Source organism: Ranitomeya imitator, chromosome 2 (assembly GCF_032444005.1).
Source record: "Ranitomeya imitator isolate aRanImi1 chromosome 2, aRanImi1.pri, whole genome shotgun sequence".
In the NCBI taxonomy this organism is placed as follows: domain Eukaryota; kingdom Metazoa; phylum Chordata; class Amphibia; order Anura; family Dendrobatidae; genus Ranitomeya; species Ranitomeya imitator.
In genome coordinates this window covers 825,444,398-825,457,981 of record NC_091283.1, presented here as the reverse complement: position 1 = coordinate 825,457,981, position 13,584 = coordinate 825,444,398, and the positions used below count along the sequence as shown (strand labels likewise).

Below are 13,584 nucleotides of genomic sequence, written 5' to 3'. Positions count from 1 at the left end.
CCTCCTCCTCCTGCTGACCCTGGGCTCTAACACCGCTAGTTTTTGCCCGGACATGCAATCTGCACAGAGAAAAACACCAGTCAATGTGTCAGTGGGGTTCAGCAACGCCAGCTGTTCCCCTGCTGTGTAGCTTGCAACGTGACCTGCAAACGCCACGCAGGCACATGAACTGAAATTGAAGGGAGCCTGCCCCCCACCCCCCCAGGTGTTTCTATGTATAACAGCCACCTTGTACAGCAGTACTGCTGCATTTGTACAAGGTGGCTGACTTTTTCTCCTTGCACACGTGGAACTCAACAAGTACAAAATGTGTCTCATTACAGACCATTACAATGTCCCTGAGGTGTGACTTTCCTTTTTAATGACACGCAGCACCCCCATTGTTAGCGCTGCCCGTCTCCTGACATCATTGGTTGGCTGGCTGTGCCTGTGCGTCCCCCCTGCCCGACACAACGCCCCCCGTTGTCTCATATATTTTGACTGCGAGGGTGTGATTGATGGGCACGAGCAGTGCATATGTTCCCCTGTTTTCACTCCCCTCCTTCCGCCTTCTTCTGACTGTGCGGCCTCATGGCCGCGGCATGCGATAAGGGATCAGCTGAGGCCGCCCAGTCTGAAGCAGGTGTAAGGACATGTGTGAGCGGCGAACATATTTACTGCACAAGGCCACGAATCCCAGCACCGCAGTGTGACTTTAGGAAAAGCCACTGTGGGTCTGGGATTTATGGCCATCGTTAACCGCACCGGCCAACATGAAATGAGGTCATGAGACGGCCTGCACTAACAGGGTATTGCCAAGGGATAACACAAGAGCGCAGTTTCCTGTACTGCAAATAACAACGGTAAGGAATCTGCGCACAGCACCTAGGTGTAAATTTGTACACCTGTGCTGCGTCTCCTTAAAAAGACTAGTAGTCACGCCTCCACTACTGTTTGACAGTATAATGGGCTAAATAGTGTACGTGTTTAATTCAGCGTGTGCAAGGAGCAAAATTAAATAGAGCAACCTTTGACTTGTGCATCAATAATGCTGTTCAAGGTGTGGCTCTTGTACCTTGCAACACCTGAGGGGGGGGTTAAAGGTAACCTTTGAAATTGGTTCAACTAGGCTTTGGCCAACACTCTGCTCCTCTACTCCTCCTGCTGACCCTGGGCTCAAACACCGCTAGTTTTTGCCCGGAAATGCTAGCTGCACAGAGAAAAACACCAGCCAATGTGTTAGTGGGGTTCAGCACCGCCAGCTGTTCCCCTGCTGTGTAGTCGGCAACGTGTCCAGCACAAGCCACGCTGGCACAACAGAACAAAAGCTGCCACCAGTGCAGGCTTCGGCCTACACTTTGCTCCTCTCCTCCTCCTGCTGACCCTGGGCTCAAACAACGCCAGTTTCTGCCCGGACATGCTAGCTGCACAGAGAAAAACACCAGCCAATGTGTTAGTGGGGTTCAGCACCGCCAGCTGTTCCCCTGCTGTGCAGCTTGCAACGTGACCTGCAAACGCCACGCAGGCACATGAACTGAAATTGAAGGGAGCCTGGCCACCACCCCCAGGTGTTTCTATGTATAACAGCCACCTTGTACAGCAGTACTGCTGCATTTGTACAAGGTGGCTGACGTTTTCTCCTTGCCCACGTGGAACTCAACACGTACAAAATGTGTCTCTTTGAGACCATTCCACTGTCCCTGAGGTGTGACTTTCCTTTCTAATGATACGCAGCACCCCCCTTGGTAGCGCTTCCCGTCTTCTGACATCATTGGTTGGCTACTTGCGCCTGTTCGTCCGCCCTGCCTGAATAAAATGCTCCTCGTTGTCTTAATTATTTTGACTGCGAGGGTGTGATTGATGGGCACGAGCAGTGCATATCTTCGCCTGTCTTAACTCATCTCCTTCCGCCTTCTTCAGACTGTGCAGCCTCATGGCCGCGGCATGCGAGAAGGGATCAGCACCGCACCGGCCAACATGACAGTTTGACTGTAGAATGGGGTAAATTGTGTATGTCTTTCATTCAGCGTGTGCAAGTAGACAAATTAATAGAGCAACCTTTCACTTGTGCAGCATTAATACTGCACAAGGTGTGTCTCTTGTACTTTGTAACACCTGAGGGGGGGGTTAAAGGTTTCCTTTGAAATTGGTTCAACTAGGCTTCGGTCTACACTCTGCTCCTCTCCTCCTCCTCCTGCTTCAACACGGGCTCTAACATCGCAAGTTTTTGCCCGCAAGTGCTAGCTGCACAGATAAAAACACACGCCATTGTGTTAGTGGGGTTCAGCAACGCCAGCTGTTCCCCCAGTGTGTAGCCGGCAAAGTGTCCTGCAAACGCAACGCAGACACAAAGCTGCCTCCAGTGCAGGCTTCGGCCTACACTCATCTCCCCCTGCTTACCCTTTGCTCCAACACCGCTAGTTGGGGCTCTAGGAAGACAATCTTTAATAGGCAAGGCAACGCATCCGGGTTCCAGCACCGCCAGCTGGTTCTCGGCAGTGTTCTTGTCACAGGTACTCCCTCGTGCCAAGCCTGGTTTCAGCACCGTCAGCTGTTTCCGGGTTGTGTCAACTTCACTGAGACGCCTATGCTTGCCCCGTCGTGGGGCGGTCGAGTTAGCCAACTCCAGGGTGCCTCCAGTTTAGGAGCTTCCTATGTGGGCTGCGTGAACTGGTAGTCAAGGCTGGTTCTGTAGTGCCAGTAGGCCCAGCTCCCCCTGTAGGACTGTTGGGGTTCGGTAACTGCGGCTGCCTCGCGGCCTAGCTGTTCTCTCCTCTCCTGTGGGCCTTCGGGTCCACCAGCTGGTTCCAGCACCGTCAGCTGGTTCCGGGCCGAGCCTTTGGCTTAGGTGCCTCCTCCTGGGTATCCGAGTTCCGCCAACGCCAGGCGGTCCTTGGTAGTGCTTTTAAGCGCGGGCACCTACAGCTTAGTAACCGGGTTCCAGCACCGTCAGCTGGTCCTCGGTCGTGCCATTGGCTCTTGCACACTGGGGCAACGCATCCGGGTTCCAGCACCGCCAGCTGGTTCTCGGCAGTGTTCTTGTCACAGGTACTCCCTCGTGCCAAGCCTGGTTTCAGCACCGTCAGCTGTTTCCGGGTTGTGTCAACTTCACTGAGACGCCTATGCTTGCCCCGTCGTGGGGCGGTCGAGTTAGCCAACTCCAGGGTGCCTCCAGTTTAGGAGCTTCCTATGTGGGCTGCGTGAACTGGTAGTCAAGGCTGGTTCTGTAGTGCCAGTAGGCCCAGCTCCCCCTGTAGGACTGTTGGGGTTCGGTAACTGCGGCTGCCTCGCGGCCTAGCTGTTCTCTCCTCTCCTGTGGGCCTTGGGGTCCACCACCTGGTTCCAGCACCGTCAGCTGGTTCCGGGCCGAGCCTTTGGCTAAGGTGCCTCCTCCTGGGTATCCGAGTTCCGCCAACGCCAGGCGGTCCTTGGTAGTGCTTTTAAGCGCGGGCACCTACAGCTTAGTAACCGGGTTCCAGCACCGTCAGCTGGTCCTCGGTCGTGCCATTGGCTCTTGCACACTGGGGCAACGCATCCGGGTTCCAGCACCGCCAGCTGGTTCTCGGCAGTGTTCTTGTCACAGGTACTCCCTCGTGCCAAGCCTGGTTTCAGCACCGTCAGCTGTTTCCGGGTTGTGTCAACTTCACTGAGACGCCTATGCTTGCCCCGTCGTGGGGCGGTCGAGTTAGCCAACTCCAGGGTGCCTCCAGTTTAGGAGCTTCCTATGTGGGCTGCGTGAACTGGTAGTCAAGGCTGGTTCTGTAGTGCCAGTAGGCCCAGCTCCCCCTGTAGGACTGTTGGGGTTCGGTAACTGCGGCTGCCTCGCGGCCTAGCTGTTCTCTCCTCTCCTGTGGGCCTTCGGGTCCACCACCTGGTTCCAGCACCGTCAGCTGGTTCCGGGCCGAGCCTTTGGCTAAGGTGCCTCCTCCTGGGTATCCGAGTTCCGCCAACGCCAGGCGGTCCTTGGTAGTGCTTTTAAGCGCGGGCACCTACAGCTTAGTAACCGGGTTCCAGCACCGTCAGCTGGTCCTCGGTCGTGCCATTGGCTCTTGCACACTGGGGCAACGCATCCGGGTTCCAGCACCGCCAGCTGGTTCTCGGCAGTGTTCTTGTCACAGGTACTCCCTCGTGCCAAGCCTGGTTTCAGCACCGTCAGCTGTTTCCGGGTTGTGTCAACTTCACTGAGACGCCTATGCTTGCCCCGTCGTGGGGCGGTCGAGTTAGCCAACTCCAGGGTGCCTCCAGTTTAGGAGCTTCCTATGTGGGCTGCGTGAACTGGTAGTCAAGGCTGGTTCTGTAGTGCCAGTAGGCCCAGCTCCCCCTGTAGGACTGTTGGGGTTCGGTAACTGCGGCTGCCTCGCGGCCTAGCTGTTCTCTCCTCTCCTGTGGGCCTTCGGGTCCACCACCTGGTTCCAGCACCGTCAGCTGGTTCCGGGCCGAGCCTTTGGCTTAGGTGCCTCCTCCTGGGTATCCGAGTTCCGCCAACGCCAGGCGGTCCTTGGTAGTGCTTTTAAGCGCGGGCACCTACAGCTTAGTAACCGGGTTCCAGCACCGTCAGCTGGTCCTCGGTCGTGCCATTGGCTCTTGCACACTGGGGCAACGCATCCGGGTTCCAGCACCGCCAGCTGGTTCTCGGCAGTGTTCTTGTCACAGGTACTCCCTCGTGCCAAGCCTGGTTTCAGCACCGTCAGCTGTTTCCGGGTTGTGTCAACTTCACTGAGACGCCTATGCTTGCCCCGTCGTGGGGCGGTCGAGTTAGCCAACTCCAGGGTGCCTCCAGTTTAGGAGCTTCCTATGTGGGCTGCGTGAACTGGTAGTCAAGGCTGGTTCTGTAGTGCCAGTAGGCCCAGCTCCCCCTGTAGGACTGTTGGGGTTCGGTAACTGCGGCTGCCTCGCGGCCTAGCTGTTCTCTCCTCTCCTGTGGGCCTTGGGGTCCACCACCTGGTTCCAGCACCGTCAGCTGGTTCCGGGCCGAGCCTTTGGCTAAGGTGCCTCCTCCTGGGTATCCGAGTTCCGCCAACGCCAGGCGGTCCTTGGTAGTGCTTTTAAGCGCGGGCACCTACAGCTTAGTAACCGGGTTCCAGCACCGTCAGCTGGTCCTCGGTCGTGCCATTGGCTCTTGCACACTGGGGCAACGCATCCGGGTTCCAGCACCGCCAGCTGGTTCTCGGCAGTGTTCTTGTCACAGGTACTCCCTCGTGCCAAGCCTGGTTTCAGCACCGTCAGCTGTTTCCGGGTTGTGTCAACTTCACTGAGACGCCTATGCTTGCCCCGTCGTGGGGCGGTCGAGTTAGCCAACTCCAGGGTGCCTCCAGTTTAGGAGCTTCCTATGTGGGCTGCGTGAACTGGTAGTCAAGGCTGGTTCTGTAGTGCCAGTAGGCCCAGCTCCCCCTGTAGGACTGTTGGGGTTCGGTAACTGCGGCTGCCTCGCGGCCTAGCTGTTCTCTCCTCTCCTGTGGGCCTTGGGGTCCACCACCTGGTTCCAGCACCGTCAGCTGGTTCCGGGCCGAGCCTTTGGCTAAGGTGCCTCCTCCTGGGTATCCGAGTTCCGCCAACGCCAGGCGGTCCTTGGTAGTGCTTTTAAGCGCGGGCACCTACAGCTTAGTAACCGGGTTCCAGCACCGTCAGCTGGTCCTCGGTCGTGCCATTGGCTCTTGCACACTGGGGCAACGCATCCGGGTTCCAGCACCGCCAGCTGGTTCTCGGCAGTGTTCTTGTCACAGGTACTCCCTCGTGCCAAGCCTGGTTTCAGCACCGTCAGCTGTTTCCGGGTTGTGTCAACTTCACTGAGACGCCTATGCTTGCCCCGTCGTGGGGCGGTCGAGTTAGCCAACTCCAGGGTGCCTCCAGTTTAGGAGCTTCCTATGTGGGCTGCGTGAACTGGTAGTCAAGGCTGGTTCTGTAGTGCCAGTAGGCCCAGCTCCCCCTGTAGGACTGTTGGGGTTCGGTAACTGCGGCTGCCTCGCGGCCTAGCTGTTCTCTCCTCTCCTGTGGGCCTTGGGGTCCACCACCTGGTTCCAGCACCGTCAGCTGGTTCCGGGCCGAGCCTTTGGCTAAGGTGCCTCCTCCTGGGTATCCGAGTTCCGCCAACGCCAGGCGGTCCTTGGTAGTGCTTTTAAGCGCGGGCACCTACAGCTTAGTAACCGGGTTCCAGCACCGTCAGCTGGTCCTCGGTCGTGCCATTGGCTCTTGCACACTGGGGCAACACATCCGGGTTCCAGCACCGCCAGCTGGTTCTCGGCAGTGTTCTTGTCACAGGTACTCCCTCGTGCCAAGCCTGGTTTCAGCACCGTCAGCTGTTTCCGGGTTGTGTCAACTTCACTGAGACGCCTATGCTTGCCCCGTCGTGGGGCGGTCGAGTTAGCCAACTCCAGGGTGCCTCCAGTTTAGGAGCTTCCTATGTGGGCTGCGTGAACTGGTAGTCAAGGCTGGTTCTGTAGTGCCAGTAGGCCCAGCTCCCCCTGTAGGACTGTTGGGGTTCGGTAACTGCGGCTGCCTCGCGGCCTAGCTGTTCTCTCCTCTCCTGTGGGCCTTGGGGTCCACCACCTGGTTCCAGCACCGTCAGCTGGTTCCGGGCCGAGCCTTTGGCTTAGGTGCCTCCTCCTGGGTATCCGAGTTCCGCCAACGCCAGGCGGTCCTTGGTAGTGCTTTTAAGCGCGGGCACCTACAGCTTAGTAACCGGGTTCCAGCACCGTCAGCTGGTCCTCGGTCGTGCCATTGGCTCTTGCACACTGGGGCAACGCATCCGGGTTCCAGCACCGCCAGCTGGTTCTCGGCAGTGTTCTTGTCACAGGTACTCCCTCGTGCCAAGCCTGGTTTCAGCACCGTCAGCTGTTTCCGGGTTGTGTCAACTTCACTGAGACGCCTATGCTTGCCCCGTCGTGGGGCGGTCGAGTTAGCCAACTCCAGGGTGCCTCCAGTTTAGGAGCTTCCTATGTGGGCTGCGTGAACTGGTAGTCAAGGCTGGTTCTGTAGTGCCAGTAGGCCCAGCTCCCCCTGTAGGACTGTTGGGGTTCGGTAACTGCGGCTGCCTCGCGGCCTAGCTGTTCTCTCCTCTCCTGTGGGCCTTCGGGTCCACCACCTGGTTCCAGCACCGTCAGCTGGTTCCGGGCCGAGCCTTTGGCTAAGGTGCCTCCTCCTGGGTATCCGAGTTCCGCCAACGCCAGGCGGTCCTTGGTAGTGCTTTTAAGCGCGGGCACCTACAGCTTAGTAACCGGGTTCCAGCACCGTCAGCTGGTCCTCGGTCGTGCCATTGGCTCTTGCACACTGGGGCAACGCATCCGGGTTCCAGCACCGCCAGCTGGTTCTCGGCAGTGTTCTTGTCACAGGTACTCCCTCGTGCCAAGCCTGGTTTCAGCACCGTCAGCTGTTTCCGGGTTGTGTCAACTTCACTGAGACGCCTATGCTTGCCCCGTCGTGGGGCGGTCGAGTTAGCCAACTCCAGGGTGCCTCCAGTTTAGGAGCTTCCTATGTGGGCTGCGTGAACTGGTAGTCAAGGCTGGTTCTGTAGTGCCAGTAGGCCCAGCTCCCCCTGTAGGACTGTTGGGGTTCGGTAACTGCGGCTGCCTCGCGGCCTAGCTGTTCTCTCCTCTCCTGTGGGCCTTGGGGTCCACCACCTGGTTCCAGCACCGTCAGCTGGTTCCGGGCCGAGCCTTTGGCTTAGGTGCCTCCTCCTGGGTATCCGAGTTCCGCCAACGCCAGGCGGTCCTTGGTAGTGCTTTTAAGCGCGGGCACCTACAGCTTAGTAACCGGGTTCCAGCACCGTCAGCTGGTCCTCGGTCGTGCCATTGGCTCTTGCACACTGGGGCAACGCATCCGGGTTCCAGCACCGCCAGCTGGTTCTCGGCAGTGTTCTTGTCACAGGTACTCCCTCGTGCCAAGCCTGGTTTCAGCACCGTCAGCTGTTTCCGGGTTGTGTCAACTTCACTGAGACGCCTATGCTTGCCCCGTCGTGGGGCGGTCGAGTTAGCCAACTCCAGGGTGCCTCCAGTTTAGGAGCTTCCTATGTGGGCTGCGTGAACTGGTAGTCAAGGCTGGTTCTGTAGTGCCAGTAGGCCCAGCTCCCCCTGTAGGACTGTTGGGGTTCGGTAACTGCGGCTGCCTCGCGGCCTAGCTGTTCTCTCCTCTCCTGTGGGCCTTCGGGTCCACCACCTGGTTCCAGCACCGTCAGCTGGTTCTCGGCAGTGTCTTTTGCTCTTGTACCTTCTGCTCCCCATCCTGGTTCCAGTACCGTCAGCTGGTTCCGGGCAGAGCCTTTGGCTTAGGTGCCTCCTTCTGGGTATCCAAGTTCCACCAATGTCAGGTGGTCCTTGGTAGTGCTTTCAGGCACGGGTACCTCCTGCTTAGTAACCGGGTTCCAGTAACGTCAGCTGGTCCTTGGTAGTTCCATTGGCTCTTGGACATTCGGCTACCCATCCGGGTTCCAGTACCGTCAGCTGGTTCTCGGCAGTGTCTTTTGCTCTTGTACCTTCTGCTCCCCATCCTGGTTCCAGTAACGTCATCTGGTTCCGGGCAGAGCCTTTGGCTTAGGTGCCTCCTTCTGGGTATCCGAGTTCCGCCAACGTCAGGCGGTCCTTGGTAGTGCTTTTTAGCACGGGTACCTCCTGCTTAGTAACCGGGTTCCAGTAACGTCAGCTGGTCCTCGGTAGTTCCATAGGCTCTTGAACCTTCGGGTAGCCATCCGAGTTCCAGTTCCATCAGCTGGTTCTTGGCATTTTCTCAGCCTTCTTGTACCTTCTGCTACATTTCCAAGTTGAAGACCCTAACGTCGACAACCCGGAAGACCACCCCGATGACGACGACCCGGAAGACCACCCCGATGACGACGACGACGACGACGGCGGAGACGACGACGGCTGAGACGACGACGGCGGAGATGACGACACTGGAGACGAAGACCCTGGAGACGACAACATGGAAGACCGAGAAGCAGAAGAACAAGAGGCTGCAGAACAAAGAGCAGAAGAACATTAAGCATAAGACTTAATATCAGAGCAAAAGATATTATCTAAATTATATGCAGAAGAAGACTAAGCAGTGTATGGGGGTGAGTCCGTTCCTCCTCGTGGTGCCCCTGGATAAAGCCTGATGCTGCAGGCCAAACTGAACGCGGACAAATGTAACTTTTGTGACTGGCAGAACGGAAGGTGTAATCTTCCAACTTTTATAGATAACAACTACGGGAATGCCTGTCACAAATGAGAATATGATGAAGAAGTAGAATAGGAAGAATAATAACAGTGGAATAAAAAGAATATGTAGAATAGGAAGAATAATAATAGTTGAAGAAAATGAATATGAAGAATGTAATAAAAAAAAAAATAGGTAGAAGATGAAGAAGAAGATGAATAAGGTGAAGAAGTTGATGTCAAGGATGCTGATGATGATGAAGATGAAAGTGTGGGAAAAGAAAAAAAAAAAAAAGAAAAAAAAGAAGGGGAAGGGCGTGGAATAGTGAAACATCAATATCTGACAAAATAAAAAAAATTTACATACTCAATATCTTTTTCAATCCGAACTTCTTTAAAAAAAAAAAAAAAACATGCTATTCTATTTGATTGGACTAATCCTCATTGCCTTTAATGTCTCCGCCACCTCCCCCATACATCCTACATTATTCTTAGTTGTTTTCCTTCAGGTAGAATGAACCTACAAGGAAAGAAAGGGTTTATTTTAATTCCGATATTTTGGTCCCATTGACTTGCATTGGGATCGGGTATCGGTATCGGCGATATCCGATATTTTTTGAATATCGGCCGATCCAAACCGATACCGATACTTTCCGATATCGGAAGGTATCGCTCAACACTAGTTATGACTCTAGTGTGCCTCCTTATACTTATGATCCCTTGACAATGCCTTGTTATAATAATGACCCCCTCATGGTGTCTCCTTATAATAATGACCAATAATGACCCCCATTGTGCCTTCTTATAATAATGACCCCCATTGTGCCTTCTTATAATAATCACCCCCCAAGGTGTCTCCTTACAATAATCACCCCCCAAGGTGTCTCCTTATAATAATGACACCCTATTGTGCCTTCTTATAATAACGACCCCCCATTGCGCCTCCTTATAATAACGACCCCCCCATGGTGTTCCCTTATAATAATGACCCCCCCATGGTGTTCCCTTATAATAATGACACCCTATTGTGCCTTCTTATAATAATGACCCCCCATTGCGTCTCCTTATAATGACCCCCACTGTGCTTCCTGATAACTGATAATAATGGCCTCCCATTGTGCCTTCTTATAATAATGACCCCCCATTGCGTCTCCTTATAATAATGACCCCCCATTGCGTCTCCTTATAATAATGACCCCCACTGTGCTTCCTGATAACTGATAATAATGGCCTCCCATTGTGCCTTTTTATAATAATGACCCCCCCATTGCGTCTCCTTATAATAATGACCCCCCATTGTGCCTTCTTATAATAATGACCCACCATTGTGCCATCTTATAATAATGGCCTCCATCGTGCCTCCTGATAACTGATAATAATGACCCCCCATTGTGCCATCTTATAATAATGACCTCCCATTGTGCCTTCTTATAATAGTGACCCCCCATTGTGCCATCTTATAATAATGACCCCCATCATGTCTCCTGATAACTAATAATAATGACCCCCTTTGTGCCTCCTAATAATAGTTATTCCCCATTGTGTCTCTTCTTAAAAATCACTCTCCATCGGGCATCCCTTTTGCCTACAAAAGGAGATAAAAAGAAACAAATAATCCCTTCACCCCGCTAACACGCCAAGGGGTGATAGGTTCATTCTTCACGACAGACTTTATGCCGGCGCGTTGTAGTGATGATTGATTATTTATAACTCATAATACTATTTGTTTTCAGAAAAGCATCCAGATGTTTTATAAAAGCTGTTATAGTGTCAGCCATTACTACTGCTCTAACTGTAAAGAACCCTTTCCTATTTAGATGCCAGAATTTCCTTTCCTCTACACATAATTAAAGCCCCTAGTTCTTTATAAGGTAAATGGAAAGAATACACCTTGTGCCTGTCCTCTGTATTGACTACGTGGATTCATACATACTAATGAGATCTTCTCTGAGACGTCTTTTTTCTTTAACGCTGAAAAAGACAACTTTTCCCTCCCATGTAATATTATAATTCCCGCCTGTTATCCTACTCTAGCTTTCATGAACTTGGCTTTAGAAAAACATATATACTGTATTCACACAAACAAAAAAATGACTCCCCTAAAAAGCTAAATAATTTTTCATTTTGGAGGGTGACACTTTGTTCCTTCATTTCCACTAATACATTTAAATTTCAAGAAAAAGATAACATAAAATATGGCAACAAAGTAAAGCGAATAACAGTAAACCCCTGAGGAAGCCATATAAAACATTATTCTCAGGACAACTGATGCCAGAAGGAAAGTGTGGAGCGTGGGTGGGTGAGGTGCGGTATTATTTATTGTATACAATAAGTTACTAAACTTCTACCAATCCAAGGTCCAGGAACTCCAGAACAATGTGGTCCCCATCTTACCTTTCTATCAATGCAGGCCACTGAGCGCCCAGCAAACCGATTGGCAACTCCCCTGCGGATATTGATGTCATCGCTCAGTATATCTTCCCACCGGCCATTACGAAACTTAAACAGCTTGTCGGAATATGTGGCCATACCTGTAAGATAACAAAAAACAAGTTGGCAATGAGCAGAGTGGTCAGCTGGGGTTCTCTCCATCATATTCTTCAAAACAGTACACAATATCTCCCAACCAAAGCAAGCGCCCTTGAGGTCCCATGCCTATCTTGTGGTCTGGGCAGGATATGTCATAAATGCCTCGAGACCCACATGCATCTTATTGCTGGTGACCCTAGACACCCAGCTTCCAAGGCACAAGCCCTACCAGAAAGCCCCCATATACTCAACTATGCCCCAGGATGAAGTGTTACTCTTTATAGGAAGATTGATCAATGGAATTCCAATGTGCTGACGATCTTTTGCTCACATTATCTTTTTGGGGAAAGCCAACTTCAGTCTATTGTGTATGGAGGTCTTTAAAAAGCAAATGTTCTCCTTTAAACCGCCATCTTACCACCTACCAGTAACAGTTATTGCACTTGCCAACTTTTTAGAATTGCCGGCTGGGAGTTGAAAGACTGCAGTCCTGACATTTTTTCCATAGAGCCACATATTTTTCACCAACAACCTCCATACCCCGAAAATTCCCCTCTACGCCACGTACATGACCTCCGAATTTACGTTTTGGGGGCATTCGGCAGTGTTGGGAGATTTGTCAACTCCTCCAGGAGTTCAGAAGTTTCTTTTTTCCCCCCAAGAGCTTTCATGACATTCCGGGAGAATTGGTTCGTATCTTTTTACATGAATGAGGTTGACGGATGTTGCACAAGCTCAGACCATTGACTGTATGGAGTGTGGTTCTGGCTGCACCCCTGTGGTCACAATAATTATTATTTGTAATGGCAGCATCACAATTTTGTTTTTGCAATGGGTCCTGTTTTAAATTTTTTGATCATGGTAGAAAAATAACTGGGGCATCAAAAGGTGTCCTGAAAATGTGTCTTGCTTTATATGCTTGTAACGGGGTCTACCAAGCTGGGGTACCTCTTTCAGTACCACCCCGTGTTTCAGGAGGTCCACTCTGCTTTGGCTGGAGTCTGAATGAAGGACACTGGCTGGAATTGCTTGGTTACATGGGCGCATATAAAATATCACTGCTTCTCCACGTATTTCCAGTCTAACAACACTTTACTCACTGGACACAGAATATATAACACAGATACAGAGGGCAGGCCAATAGAAAAGCGGCAGGCCAGACATACATTACAATAGCCGCAGGTGGCCGGAGCCTGCCGATATTTACTGTGGGAATTACAAAGGTGGGGGGAGGACAAAAGGGGAATATCGTGTCCCCTCTGCCCAGGGGCGCAGCCTGTGGGCTGATGCATTAGGGACATGCGTCTCACATGGAACCTATTATACATACATATAACTGCACAACATATTCTGGGTGCTGAGTGGTTCCGTAACACGTAACAATGCGCATACTGAGACATATCAGGGAACAATTTCCGACATATCGATAGCGTACATGGTCTGCAGAGTGTAATATGAGGGGAACATGGGCCCACAGAAGACCTGCTGTAATATGTTTTTATTTTTGTTTCTGGCTTTTAAGACACAATTTTAAAAAAATTTGGCCATGAGGTTAAACTGAAAGGCAAATAAAAAAAAACTTATAGTTCTTGTTATTCTGGCTTTTTAAGAGACAATTTAAAAAAATATTAAACTGGACGGTGAATTAAAAAAACCTGATGGTTCTTATTAGAAGGGTGCCTCATGCATAAACTGATCATAGTGTCACCCTAGAGACCTGCTCAGGTGATTAGTTGTAGTCTATGGATAAAGCCTGCACTAAGTGTTCAATTTTCCTGCAGCGCCTCCACAGGAGAAATGAATAATTACACAATGTTCATTCGCATCAATGAGTAGTCTGAGTAAAGCAGGATAGGACTGGTCCTCCAAAATGAGAGAAACTCTTCGTAACTGCACTTCACTCTGGCCAAAAGATTAGGATCCAGAATAGAGAGCATCCCTTTAATAA

The 13,584-nt window shown here is 52.1% G+C and overlaps 1 protein-coding gene across 4 annotated transcripts in view; it reads right to left on the bottom strand.

Moving 5' to 3' along the window:
* Positions 1-13,584, bottom strand: part of CRTAC1 (cartilage acidic protein 1) — a 693,808-nt gene that overhangs the window by 312,314 nt on the left and 367,910 nt on the right. For all 4 annotated transcript variants that reach the window (XM_069754016.1, XM_069754014.1, XM_069754015.1 and 1 more), the window contains exon 4: positions 11,502-11,638. In XM_069754016.1, the coding sequence (XP_069610117.1) occupies positions 11,502-11,638 (137 nt within the window). The remainder of the gene's footprint in view (positions 1-11,501; positions 11,639-13,584) is intronic.